Source organism: Tupaia chinensis, unplaced genomic scaffold (genome assembly GCF_000334495.1).
Source record: "Tupaia chinensis unplaced genomic scaffold, TupChi_1.0 Scaffold000544_1, whole genome shotgun sequence".
Lineage (NCBI taxonomy): Eukaryota > Metazoa > Chordata > Mammalia > Scandentia > Tupaiidae > Tupaia > Tupaia belangeri.
The window spans coordinates 1334618-1348057 of record NW_006160056.1 but is presented as its reverse complement, the minus strand read 5'-3'; the positions used below and the strand labels follow the sequence as shown (position 1 = coordinate 1348057).

Genomic DNA, 13440 nt, shown 5'->3' with positions numbered 1-13440 from the left:
ACTGCCTGCATATGTACTAAGCATTCAATAAATATTATCTTGATGAATGACAAGTATAACAAAATATATAAAACATATGTTTTGTTGACCCTGAGTTTGTTAAGTAAATAAATAAAGCTGCTTGCACAGAAAAAAAATATGTAATAAAATTCACAAGAAGAAATTCAAACCTAGTCAACTCAAGATGGAGGGATTATATGAGATTTTTATTTTATTCTTCATTTGTCAACATTTTCTAAATTTTCAACCATGAACATGAATTACTTTAAAACTTTGAAATGTCATTGCACATGCTAATTTTATGACTGCCCATAGCATTTTATGATGCTTGGGAAAACTATCTAAAAAGTTCCTCTTTACACTGAAGCATTATATTCACCCATTCTTTACTAAATACATACACATGCATATCCATAAAATAAGTCAAGAATTCTAGACCAGAGATCTAAAATCTATAACTCAAAGTCAAAGCCAGAGAGAATTAACAGGCATGTTCTTGAGCTTCTGTCTTTCAACCGAAATTCAACACCACCCAAGTAACTTAAATAAGCATTAAAAAAAAAAACAATAGCACTTCTTAATTTTCTTAATGTGTCTACATAAATGCACCCAAGTTCATGCACAGCCATGTGCCTAAAAATAAGGTCTGCAAAAAGTACTAAAAGAAAATTGTAATTATTAAAACCATGGGAAAAAACAAGGGATAACTACTGCTAGTAAAAATTAAATGAATAGATCTCTATATCAGACCATCCTGAAGTAGAAAAAACAATCAGTTCTATAGACACTCTAAAAAGTTTCCAGAACAGCAAAGGAAATAGCCGGTTTCCCCTGGAAACACAGTCTACTAGAATGGAATTTATGGGAATGTACCTAACTACTTCGTAAAAGCCATCTTGTACTGTCTAGTTCCTCAACAGTTTCCATGTGCTTATAATAAACAAAGTGTGCCCTGCCACTGCTCTTCAGCCTGGATTTGATACTGCTTAGACTCCTTAATTCTTAATCTAAAAACCAGAATCAATGGGCCGAAGGCTAATAAAAATACATAAGTTGGACTATTCCAGGGTTTGTTTAACTTTACTGAATAGTTATTTATTGACATGGTGTTTCTGGGAAGGGGAAAAAGAACCCAACCCTACCTCAGAGGGCTTATGTCAACAAAGCAACCAAAGATGAATGATAGGGAAACCAGCTGGAGAAACATTAAAATGAACTCTGATCAACAGAAATAGTCCCCCAAATGCTAGATAGTGAAGTTTTAAATTTACATGAAAAATATATTCCATAGAGGCCAGCAGATGTTATACTGCTAGACTACTACATGGCTGACTAGGGTTGGAATCCTGGACACGGTGACCTGAAAATCATGCCAGGCATATGTGCATGTGTGCCCAAGATCCTGGGAGAATGGAAGAGAAGGGATTTCAATGTAGCCACCTCTCATGGGGGGTGACTTCTCACTTTCCCTCTCACTGTCTCTGTCTCTCTCTCCGGTGAGCACACACACTCTAAAGCAAAAACCTCTTAAAAACAAAAAAAAAGGAAAGAAAATATATTCCACTTCAGGAATATCCCAACTCCCTAAGGGGTAAACATGTAAAACATTTGATTAGAAGAGTGACACGAGAGTGTGCACAGAGAAGAAACTATCAACTAAGAGGATATGATAGCTAAACACAGTTTAAACAGCAGTTCCCATAAAGGCTTCTCCTAGGCTTGAGGGTACTTTGGGAACATAGGCAGGTACCAAGAGAAGATGAGTTTTCTGCAAAATAAGCATAAGAACAGGACTCTTCATCTATTTTATATGTTGGTTATTACCCAAAAGATGTTCAAAAACAAAATTATTTAAAAACCAATGTTTGCATGAATATAAACTATTAACACATAACACTTTAATTTCATATTTGATGCCTCCCACAGTAAAACTAAAAAGGACAGTGTTTTTAAATGATAACATATTATCTGTTGATGATGATATGTATAGTACTCTCAACTGAACTGATCTGAGGTGTATTTCATTTTCAGTAATTTCTCTTTACAAGTCAAATGATGTACAGCCATCAAATGTTTAAAATAATAATAATAATTTAAAAAATGATGACATATAGGGGCCATCAGTTCAGTGTGGAGGTTATGGTGTCTGGATTCCACATGGCTGACTATGCAGTTTGAGTCCCAGACTTGGTGGCTTGAAAAACACAGCAGATGCATGAGCATGTGTACCCGAAGTCATGATAGGAAATGGAAGAGAAAGAACTCCAGCATGGCCATCCTTCCTGTGAGGTGATTCCTCACTTTCCCTCTCTTTCTATCTCTCTCTATTTCTCTCTCACATGCTGTATAGCAAAAAAAAAAAAAAAAACTTGGGACCAGCAGATGGTATAATGGTTACGTTGCTGGACTCCCACGCAATTGACTGTGGTTTCAGTCCTGGACCCGGTGGCTTAAACCTCATGTCAGTCACGTGTGCATGCATGCCCAAGATCTCAAGAGGAGAATGGAGAAGGGATTGCGGCATGGTCATCCCCTTTGTGGGGTGATTTTTCGCTTTCTGTCTCTCTGGAGAGTGAACATACCCTGTAACAAAAATCTCAAAGAAAAAAAAATACAAAACTTGAGAAAAATAGAAACCTAAAGCAAATGAAAGTGGATCCCAAATGTATTTTTAGTATGTTCCTTAATTAACATTTAGAATTTAGAATGTAGGATATAATATCAAAGAATAACAGGACTGAAACCCTTTTAACTGCACTGGGTAACTCAGGAAATAAATACCCAGGGAAACATTTAAAAAAATTTTTTTGTAATATTTAATTGATACATAGGAGTTGTAAATATTTATAAAATATAGTGGGACCTCTCAACACATGCATATAATGTGTAATGATCTAATCAGAACAAAAAGCATCTATCATCTCAAACATATAGCCTTGCTGTCCGCTTTGAACACTTGAAATAGATTATTCTAAGTACTTTAAGTTGTTATTGACATTAAATTTTTATTAACAATAGCTATTCTTTTTTTTTTTTTGAGAGGCTTTTGCTATAGGGCACGTGCGCTCGCCAGGCAGACAGGGAGAGACAGAGAGACAGAAAGCCACGCCACAATCCCTTCTCCTCCATTCTCCTCTCGGATAATAATAATATTATTATTATTTCATTAAGTATATACACCACATTTTCTTTACCTGTTCATTCACTGATAGACAACTAGATCAATTCCATAGAGGTAATTTCAAACAGAGCTGAAAGTGCAAATAGCTCTTTGACATACTGATACATACACAGTAGTGGGATTACCAGATCAGATCATAACATAGTTCTATTTTTAGTTTTTTTGAGGAATCACCAGTTTGCCATAATGACGGTACAATTTTACATTTCCACCAGCAGTGCACCTCTCTCCACATCCTCACCAGCAGCTGCCATTCTGATTTTATGGCTTTTCATATATACATTTTCCCCCATTTTTATAGGGTGTATGCATGAGCATGCATACAAAAGAGAGAAGGGAAGATGAACCCTCCACAGGATCTGGTCATACCATGATGCCCTTCCTCTTGTCTCCAGCCTTTTAGATCTTAGGAATTCACTCATGTAACCATCATATTTCAGGCCAACTGGGCCAAGAATTCAAATGACAGTTGCCACATAGGAACAAGACTGTTTTGAACAGCGTATTATTTCTGCTGGAGCTGACTCTCTTTGTTTTGATTTCATAATAGCCATTGCAACTGGGGTAAAGTGATATCTCATTGTAATTTTTTGTTGGCTTTAATTTTATTTTATTATTATTTCTAGATTGATCAGAGAAAGACAAAGAAAGAAAGAGGGAAAGTGAGAACTCAAGCCACTAGGTCCAGGACTTGAACCATGTGTAAGTAGGCCATGTGTAAGTCCAGTGCCTTTTACCACCATGCCACCTGCCAGTCTCATTGTGGTTTTGATTTACATTCCCCTGCTAATCAATAATATTGAACATTTTTTTATATTCTTATTAGATATTTATCGGACTTAAGAATTGTCTGTTCAGATTGTCTATTTTTTAATTGGATTTTTTCTTCTTTATATATTTTTTGGTGGCACATTGCCTGAGTTCCTTATATATTCTGGTTATTAACCTCTTGTCAGATGTATAGCTTGCAAATATTTTCTGCCGTTCTGTAGGTCATCTCCACTTTATTAGTTCTCTTTGCTACAGAAAAGATTCTTGGTCTGATATAGTGGCATTTGTCTGTATTTATTCTTGTTAACTGTGATTCTGAGGTCTTATCTAAACAAATTTTTGTCAGATAAAGTTCTGAAGCATATTTCTTCTAGTAATTTTATATTTTCTTCTAGTAATTTCATAGTCTTAGGTCTTACATTTAAGACTTTAACTCAGTTTGAGTTGATTTTTGTACATGATGAGAAATAGAGGTCTAATTGCTTTCTTCTGCACATACATATCTAATATTCCCAGCAAAATTCATTGAAAAAACTTTCTGTTCCCACTGAATATTCCTGGGACCTTGATTGAAAATTAATTCTGAGGACCAGCAGTTGGCATAATGGCTATGTCACTGGACTCCCATGTAGTCAACCATGGTTCGAGTCCTGGACCCGGTGGCTTAAATTCAGGCTGTGTGTGTGTGTGTGTGTGTGTGTGTGTGTACGTGCGCATGTACCGAAGATCCCAAGAAGAGAATGGAGGAGAAGGGATTGCGGCATGGCCATCCCTCCGGGGATGATTTTTCACTTTCTGTCTCTGTCTCTATCTTTCTGGTAAGCGCACACGCCCTATAGCAAAAACCTCTCCAAAAATTAAAAAAAAAAAAAAAGAAAATTAATTGTCTGTATTATGTAGATTTATTTTGGGTTTCTCTGTTCTATTTCTTTGATCTATGTGTCTGTTTATATGCTAGTACCATGTGGTTTTACTTACTATAACTTTGTAGTATTTTTTGAAAACTGGTAATGTAACTCCTTCAGCTTTGTTCTTTTTTCACAGGACTGCTTTGTTTATTCAGAGTCATTTGTGATTCTATACAAATTTTATTACTTTTTTATGTTGTGAAGAATGCCATTGATAACTTGATAGATATTGCATTGACTCTAGATAGTTTTGGAACATTATCCATGGGAAATTTTTAATGTACTCAAAATTTTTGTAAAGTATTCAAGTTTATTTTAGCTTTAAATCAATACAATTCTGTATTATAGTGTTCTGGCTTGCTTCAGTTTCTTAATAACTCTTCCTATTTAAGAAAATTTATTTCAGTTTGACAAGGAATGTTAAATAAGCAGAAAATATATATGTGTATATATATTTTCTCCCAACTTCCTGATCCCACACAAGAAACCTTTTCATTGTGATTGTCTTTACCTCTCTAAATGATAAATAAAGTAGATATTACAAAGAAATTTTAGCTCCATTAGAATAAAGGTACTAAATTAGTAACAGAAAAGGGGTGGAAGGTGGTACTGCAGGAAAACATGATGTTCTTTTGTTCTGATCCAACATGCGAAGGTGCTGAGTTCTTGTCTAGAGACCTCCATGGTATGCCAGGCAGACACCTGCCCATGATCTAGGTCTGGCTATTGCTGGGATTGGATCACAGTGTCAGGACTCTGTTGTGGATGCTCTCTCTCTCTTTCTTTCTCTCTCTCTCTCTTTCTCTCGTCTTCATGGAAGAAAATAAGTAAATAAACTTCAAAAAAAAAAGCTAAATAATGGAAACTACTACTATCATGATGTAATTCACTGATGAGGCAAAAAAAACTTACATCCTTAACTACTCTGGAGGAAGACTCAATAAATTACCTTCCAACACAAAGTATTCATATCCTACTTTCTGTAAGTGTGATACACATGCAGTCAGTTGAACATTCAAATCTGCTCTGTACAAAGTATTATATTCAGTGCTATGGAAAGACAAACAAGGCTTCTAATTAAGATGTAGTCCCAGGCCAGCCAGTGGCATGGTGGTTAAAGTGGCTAAATCCCACATAGTTCAAGCCCCAGGCCAAGTGGCTTAAAAAACATGCCAACCACATATGCGCACATACCTAAAATCCCAAAAGGAAGGAGAAGTAGAGGAGAAGGGTTTTCAGTATGACCATTCTCCATGGAGGGTGCTTTCTCATTCTCTCTAGCTCTCTCTCTGCCAATCACTTTCTTTCTCTCTCTCTCTCTTTCTCTCTCATTCACAGGAAAAAATAAGTAAATAAACTTCAAAAAAAAAAGCTAAATAATGGAAACTACTACTATCATGATGTAATTCACTGATGAGGCAAAAAAAACTTACATCCTTAACTACTCTGGAGGAAGACTCAATAAATTACCTTCCAACACAAAGTATTCATATCCTACTTTCTGTAAGTGTGATACACATGCAGTCAGTTGAACATTCAAATCTGCTCTGTACAAAGTATTATATTCAGTGCTATGGAAAGACAAACAAGGCTTCTAATTAAGATGTAGTCCCAGGCCAGCCAGTGGCATGGTGGTTAAAGTGGCTAAATCCCACATAGTTCAAGCCCCAGGCCAAGTGGCTTAAAAAACATGCCAACCACATATGCGCACATACCTAAAATCCCAAAAGGAAGGAGAAGTAGAGGAGAAGGGTTTTCAGTATGACCATTCTCCATGGAGGGTGCTTTCTCATTCTCTCTAGCTCTCTCTCTGCCAATCACCAAATGTCCTCTGGCGATTAACAACAACAACAACAACAGATGTGGTCCCTAACCACATAAAGAAGATACAGAAGGTGTGATTTTTTTGTTTGTTTATGGAAATCAATTTAATTCCTTCTATAACACATATGTATGTACCAATATGTGTTTTTAGGATTCAAAATAAATAATGCTACTGTTGGTCTCACTATAGAGTCACAAATTATTTTCAACATATTTTATATTCCCAGATAAGATGGTTAAGTAATATAAACTGAAACAATGCAAAAATTCAAAGCAATTTCTCCAGCGTTCCTTAAGATAATATTTATTTGAATTTGGCAATCATATTTTGAGATATATTTTTATTTCTCCTGCTGATCTTCTGCTTCTAGCCCTGTCCTGATGCATCAGGAGCCTAGTAAGAATTAATCACAATTTTTATATTAAAGATACAAGCAGCTTGGGGACAGTCGATGGTATGGTAGTTCAGGCAGTTGGATCCCACATGGCTGACTACACAGTTCAAATTCCAAATTGAAAAATATGCCAGGCACATGTGTGTGGAATGGGAGGGACTGCAGCATGGCCATACCCTCTGGGAGGTGCTTTCTAACTTTCTCTTTCTTCTTCCCCTTTCGTCTCCCTGATGAGTGTACATATCCTATGGCAAAATTTTTTAAAAAAAAGGATATATGCATCTTGAAGCCCAGACATGGAAAAATATAAGCATTCAGGTACTGCTATGTGAGGCTAAGGTCACATTAGGGGTCTGGATTCAAATCCCAGAGCATCCTGAATAGGCTAGCCATGGTGGCACACAATTGCACTCCTAGATAACTGGGTGTGGCAGACCAGAAGATCATAATGGTGAAATTATGTCAAGAAAAAAAAAAAATGCCACCCCTTACTCACTCTCATAAAAATAAAAACAAAGCAAAACAAAAAAAAGAATACATTCAGCTTACAATGATTAAAATTAAAACAAAAAACAATGGTTATCCAATGCCTTGTTGTGTATTAGAATTATCCAAGGTAGACATTTAAATGTGGACTGCCAGACCTCTCTCTTAGAGATTTTAATTCTATAGGTTTAAATGATATTCAAAAATGTGATTTTAAGTAGAACACATCTGGAGAAACACTGAACTCCAGAAATACTGTCAATACAGAATTAGAGTTCCTAATTTCCCTCCTACTTTCGCTATTTTGAAAAGTACCAGGCTATTATCATTTGTTTCTGCTTCTTAAATTTATGTCGACCTCCACAGTACACGTTCTTTAGCCATATATACTCATGTTTCTGTTCACTTCCCAGATGATAGATGAACAAAGTAGACAGGTATGGATAAACAATCCACAGTCCCATGTATTTAATATGTATTTTTTTAAAAAAGCAGATATTCTAACTATAAAACAGAAAGTAATTCTAGTGTTTTGGCTTTTTCCACATCTGACAAATACTGAAATCCAGTACCTTAATAAAAATCAAAAGATGGGGCCAGCTCATAGCCTGGTGGTTAAGGAAGCTGGATCTCACAAGGTCAACCCTATGGTTCAAATACAGGACCTGCTGGCTTAAAAGACATGCTAGGCGTGTGTGCATGTGTGCTCAAACTCCCCAGGGGAGAAGCAGAAGAGAGGGAACCATGCCTCATGGGGAGGTAGGTGCTTTCTCACTTTCTCTCTCTCTTTCCTTTTTCTAGCAAGCACATGTGCCCTCTAATGAATAAAAGAAAAGACTACTGTTGAAAGAAATTTCCAGGAAAGTTTCCTAAAAAAATTTAATTCACTAATAATAGCAGCTTACCTGCCATCCCGCTGAGCAGCACCACCTTCTGTTACTGTCTTGACAAATATCCCCAGCTTTTCAAGTCCAGCATCTGCTCCAACACCCATTCCAATAATACTTATACCAAGACCATCCTCATCTATGAAAAAGAAAAAATTAAAAAAAGGAACAACCTAGGTTTTACACTAGTCTGCAATAAGATGGAAAGATTTATTTGCTGCTTCTAACTATTTTCTTCTTTATGGATAAGATACATGCTTTGCATGCCTTAGCAATGTTGTTCTAAACTGAAGAATAAGGATATCAAATAAGATCCCTCAACAGGCTCATGAGTTTAGCTTCATTTTACTAGTGCAGTTGCTTACCTCAATCTGATTCAAAACACAGACTTACTAAATAATCTTATGAATTATTCTAGGCATGAAAGCACATACACACAACACACACACACACACACACACACACACACATATATTTAAATAAATGTGATTATTATCATATCTAGAATTTCTACTTTATTCATATGGTCTTTTCTCCATTACTTGTCCATTCACTTACTAAGATACTATGCATCTTTGAGTATTTATTTCTGTGCTATTGGGTCATCGTAAAAGTCATGACGTATTTTTGCATAGAAACAGAAAAATACGTCATGACTTTTCCAACAACTCAGTACTATACAAGGATATATATAGTGTATTGTGTGGGTGCACATATGTGTGTGTGCATATAAAAAGTTGTGATATAAAGACAAATATGCATATATATACATATATAAATATACATTATATGTGTGTGTGTGTACTCTCTGCCACTTGCTTTTTAAAATTCAATACTACTTCATGCATATAAACTTAATAAGCTCTAAATCGTTTCTAATGACAGTGAAGATTTCATGGTGAGAGGGTATCATGTATCCAATCACTTCTCTATTAAAAGGAACACAACTTGTGTTTCCATTTATTGACCCTGTGAACAATACTGACAAATAGTTGAGATTTTTTTTTTCATTTACTTACAAATCATGTGCTTTATCCTTATTTCCACTTCTCTCTGTATATAGCTTAACATCAACAAAACAAAAGCTACATTATTTTGTGTACCACATTTTGGGGTAACATTCAAGGTTATTTTCTGATAACCTCCAAGTCTTTGTAATTAGGGTTTATCAGCAGCATAAAAACAAAAACAAAAACAAAAACAAAAACAAAACAGATACTAGTCAATCAATACAGAAGTATTATTAAAGAAAAACTAACCTATATACTCAATAGAATGTTAGATGCATTTAAAGGCTTTTCAGCAAAAACTTCTATTAAGTATTCTTAATTAGCATTCTTTTGATGAGAGTTCACTTCACTGATTATTACTTGTTACTGACTTCTACTTTAATCATTTAAAAGTACAATTCACAATCCTACATTTTTATTCTACCTATGTTTAAAAAGATGTCCTTTCACCAAAGTGCAATTTGCTTGCTCAGGTGCATGCTAGAGAAATCTTTAAAGTGGTCTCCCTCAATGTGTTTTCTGATGTAAATCCCAGCTAAAGACAATTCCACATTGATTCTAGGCATAGGTATCTTTAATGTGAGAACTTTAATGGGACTAATATATGAATTGTCACTGAAGACTTTTGTCTACACTTAGAATGTCTGCATTCACATGATTTCCCATATTTATTTCATTCCAGTTATTTCTCTATTACAAATACTCTGATATTCATCAAGAGGAATCTTAAGATTTTCCTACATTCATTAAAGTTTTATGGTTTCTCTGCAGAATGACTTTTCTAGTTTACATAAAGGATTCAGTATGTATTAAAGGCACTTCCACACTGGTTACATGTATGGGGCTTCCTTCTCTCCCACATGAGCTGTCTTGTGTATATAAAGGTTAGCTAAATACTTGTTCATATTCATCACATCTATGGAGTTTTTCTGGGGTGTAGATTTGTTCATGGTAAAGACAGATGAATGATCACTTAAAGCCTCCCCGTGGTATTTACATCAATATAAGTTCTCTTCCAAGCATGCTGCTCTTATGTTGTCCAGGAGATGACCACTGAAGACCTTGCTACAAAGAATAATGGCACAGAGTTTTTCCACTGTGTGAAATCTCTGGTGTACACGAGTATTAGCATGTTGGCTGAATTCTTGCTCACATTCATTATACTTGTGGGGTTTTTCTCCATTATGAATTATCACATGGCAAGCCAATGATGGTCTGTAAGTGAAACATTCTCATAACTCCATATGAAAGGACTTCTGTCAAATATGTAATGTCTGTACTGTCAAGACATTAAATAGTTTCTTCCCGTAACTATCTGGTGTTGGCAGTTAGATCTTGGTTTTTTAATCCACTTTCCCTGCCTGGACTCAGTCCTTGGTAAAACTTTGTCCTTCAATAGCTCCCTCTTTGCTATAACTGAAAAACTACTCAGATTTGCAGAACTGGTTGTAGAAAGAGCCACATTAACTTCAACTATCCTCAATTCTAATACAGACTACCATCAAAAATAAGGTAAGTCAGAAGAGCAACACAAGGAAGAGCACAGCCACTCCATCAAGACCAGATGACTGCTCTTCTTGAGCACCTCATCCTTACACAACTTCCCTTGATATGGGTCAAGCGGGTAAAGTCAAGAGCCTCCTACTTAAAGACCTCTGATTCCTGTTGCTTCACTACCAAGAACTCAGCAACCAACCTGTCTTCCCTTGCACTCATTCCTAGGGACATGAAAAGCACTGAGGCAGCCAAGCAGTGAAAAAAAAAAGGAACAGACAGTGAACCTGTACCATGATGGAAGACAATACCATCACACTCTGGTGCTTAACACTTATTTTCCCTCTCAGGAAAGGAGTCTATGATCGCTTAATAGCCCCTTCTTTGCTAGTGAGAAGTGAGGCAGTATTCACCAGAGTGTGCATCATAGTAATTTACAGAGATTTTTCTATACCAAATCTTCTCAAAGAATATGGTATATCTTTCAATCTGCTTATATCTTATGTCCTTCGAAAGGATTTTATTTTCTATGAATTCTTTTTTTCTTAATAATAAACTTAGCAAGTTTTTCTTGTTTTGGTGCTATTTTAAATAAAATATTCTCCACATTTTCATTTCTAGGTTCTTTATATGAATATTAAACAAAACCTGAATTTATATATATATTGGATCTGGCCTCTTCCTTCACAAATTACTTTGTCAATTCTAATATTTTTAAATTAGAATTAATTTGGTTTTCTAGATACATATAGACATAAATATGGATCTAGCTATATGAGCAAAAGGAGATGCTTTTCATGTTTCATTTTGTTTATATTGATCATTTCATGTAAATGACATTACAAATTTGACTCTAGGTCTTAACTGAAATATCTTGCATTTCTAATTTAAAGACAGAATTCTGTTAATATTATGACTTATAGTTTGCATACTATTTGGATCATTTCCATGGTGTGCTCATCTATGTAAATTTTTTATTTCAAATTGTTAAACTATTATAAAATGTTTTCATATGACTATAGGCTTTTTCTTTAAATTTTACATAAATAAATTCACTAAAAGGAGCCATTTTCTATCTTTGTACCTAAGATGCTATTTGGTCCTAATATATTTTTCTCTTTAAATATTGCTATACTGGATATATCATTTCACTGAAAAAATTTAAAACATTTACTCATAATTGGAGCTGTACTACAGTAATCCTCTTTTGTAACATGTTAGTATAAACTGTTATGTTGTTTTGATAGAATGAATTAAAGAGCTTTCCTTCATTTTCTATAATCTAAAATAGTTCACCCATTTCTTCATTCCATGAGTGACAAAGAGACAGGCATCCCAACAGGGTCATGATGCCACAATCCATACCCAGATTTAGCAAATCCCAACCTTGGGCAAAAAACTTTTCATTGATTATTACTGTTATTTAATACATCTCTCCTCCTCCATTGCCTTTTCCCCTTCTCTTGCCTACATTTATATATTGGGACTCTTTCATGATCATCCTTGGGTTTTTTGCTCTATTATTTGATAATTACTTCGGGACATTTCTTACACTTGATCTTCTAAGTCACCAGTTTGAGGCTCAACAATCATCATCCTTGACTCTTTGGTTCCTTTAGTAAAATTTTTCATTTAAATATCAAGGAATCTGGGCTGGCCCTGTAGTACAGTGGTTGAATATTTACTGAGAGTTGGATTCCACATAGCAAACCACAGTTTGAATTCCAGCCCTGGTTGACTTAAAAAACATGTCAGGCAAGTGTGTGTGTCCAAAATCCTGATAAGATGTAGAAAAGTTTATAACATGACTATGCTCCATTAGGAAGTGTTTTCTCTTTCTCTCTTTCTCTTTCTGGCAAACATACATGCTCTCTGGCAATTAAACAATATACGTTTAAAATATAATTAGGAAATCTGTTTGGGTTTATTTGCCTAACAAGGTCTTTTTCAAGCCATACTTGAATATCCTTGAGTGGTTTTTGCTTCTTTCTTTTTCGGTATTCAACTTATCATCAGATAGTTTTGCATTTTTCCAAATCTCTCTCAGATGTATTCTTTTTCTGGGTCCTAGGCTATAGTACAGCTGTTGGGTGCCCATGTGACATGAAGATTAACAGAATAGTCTCTGTTCCATGGGCGAGCAGTCTCTGCAGCAGGCAGGCTGTCCTCTTAGGGTAAGGAACAGGATGAAGTCCTTTTGCTGCTTCTTCTCCTGGCTCTCTTTCAGCCATCTTCCCTCAGAGATGAAGAACCCTCCTATATATCACTGTCTTTATTCTAAACACCCACCATTTCTCGGAGGCTTATAAATGCATTCCATGTCTGAGTCTACCACATTCTTTTTTTTTTTTTTTTTTGGAGAGATTTTCACTGTAGGGCGCGTGCGCTCGCCAGACAGACAGAGAGAGACATAGAGACAGAAAGCGAGAAATCACCCCCCAGGGGGGATGGTCACGCCGCAATCCCTTCTCCTCCATTCTCCTC

The 13440-nt window shown here is 35.6% G+C and overlaps 1 protein-coding gene across 6 annotated transcripts in view; it reads right to left on the bottom strand.

The window, feature by feature from the left end:
* Positions 1 to 13440, bottom strand: part of PPP1R9A (protein phosphatase 1 regulatory subunit 9A) — a 361745-nt gene that overhangs the window by 139107 nt on the left and 209198 nt on the right. For all 6 annotated transcript variants that reach the window (XM_027775319.1, XM_027775318.1, XM_014591219.2 and 3 more), the window contains exon 3: positions 8471 to 8591. In XM_027775319.1, coding sequence (XP_027631120.1) covers positions 8471 to 8591 — 121 coding nt within the window. The remainder of the gene's footprint in view (positions 1 to 8470; positions 8592 to 13440) is intronic.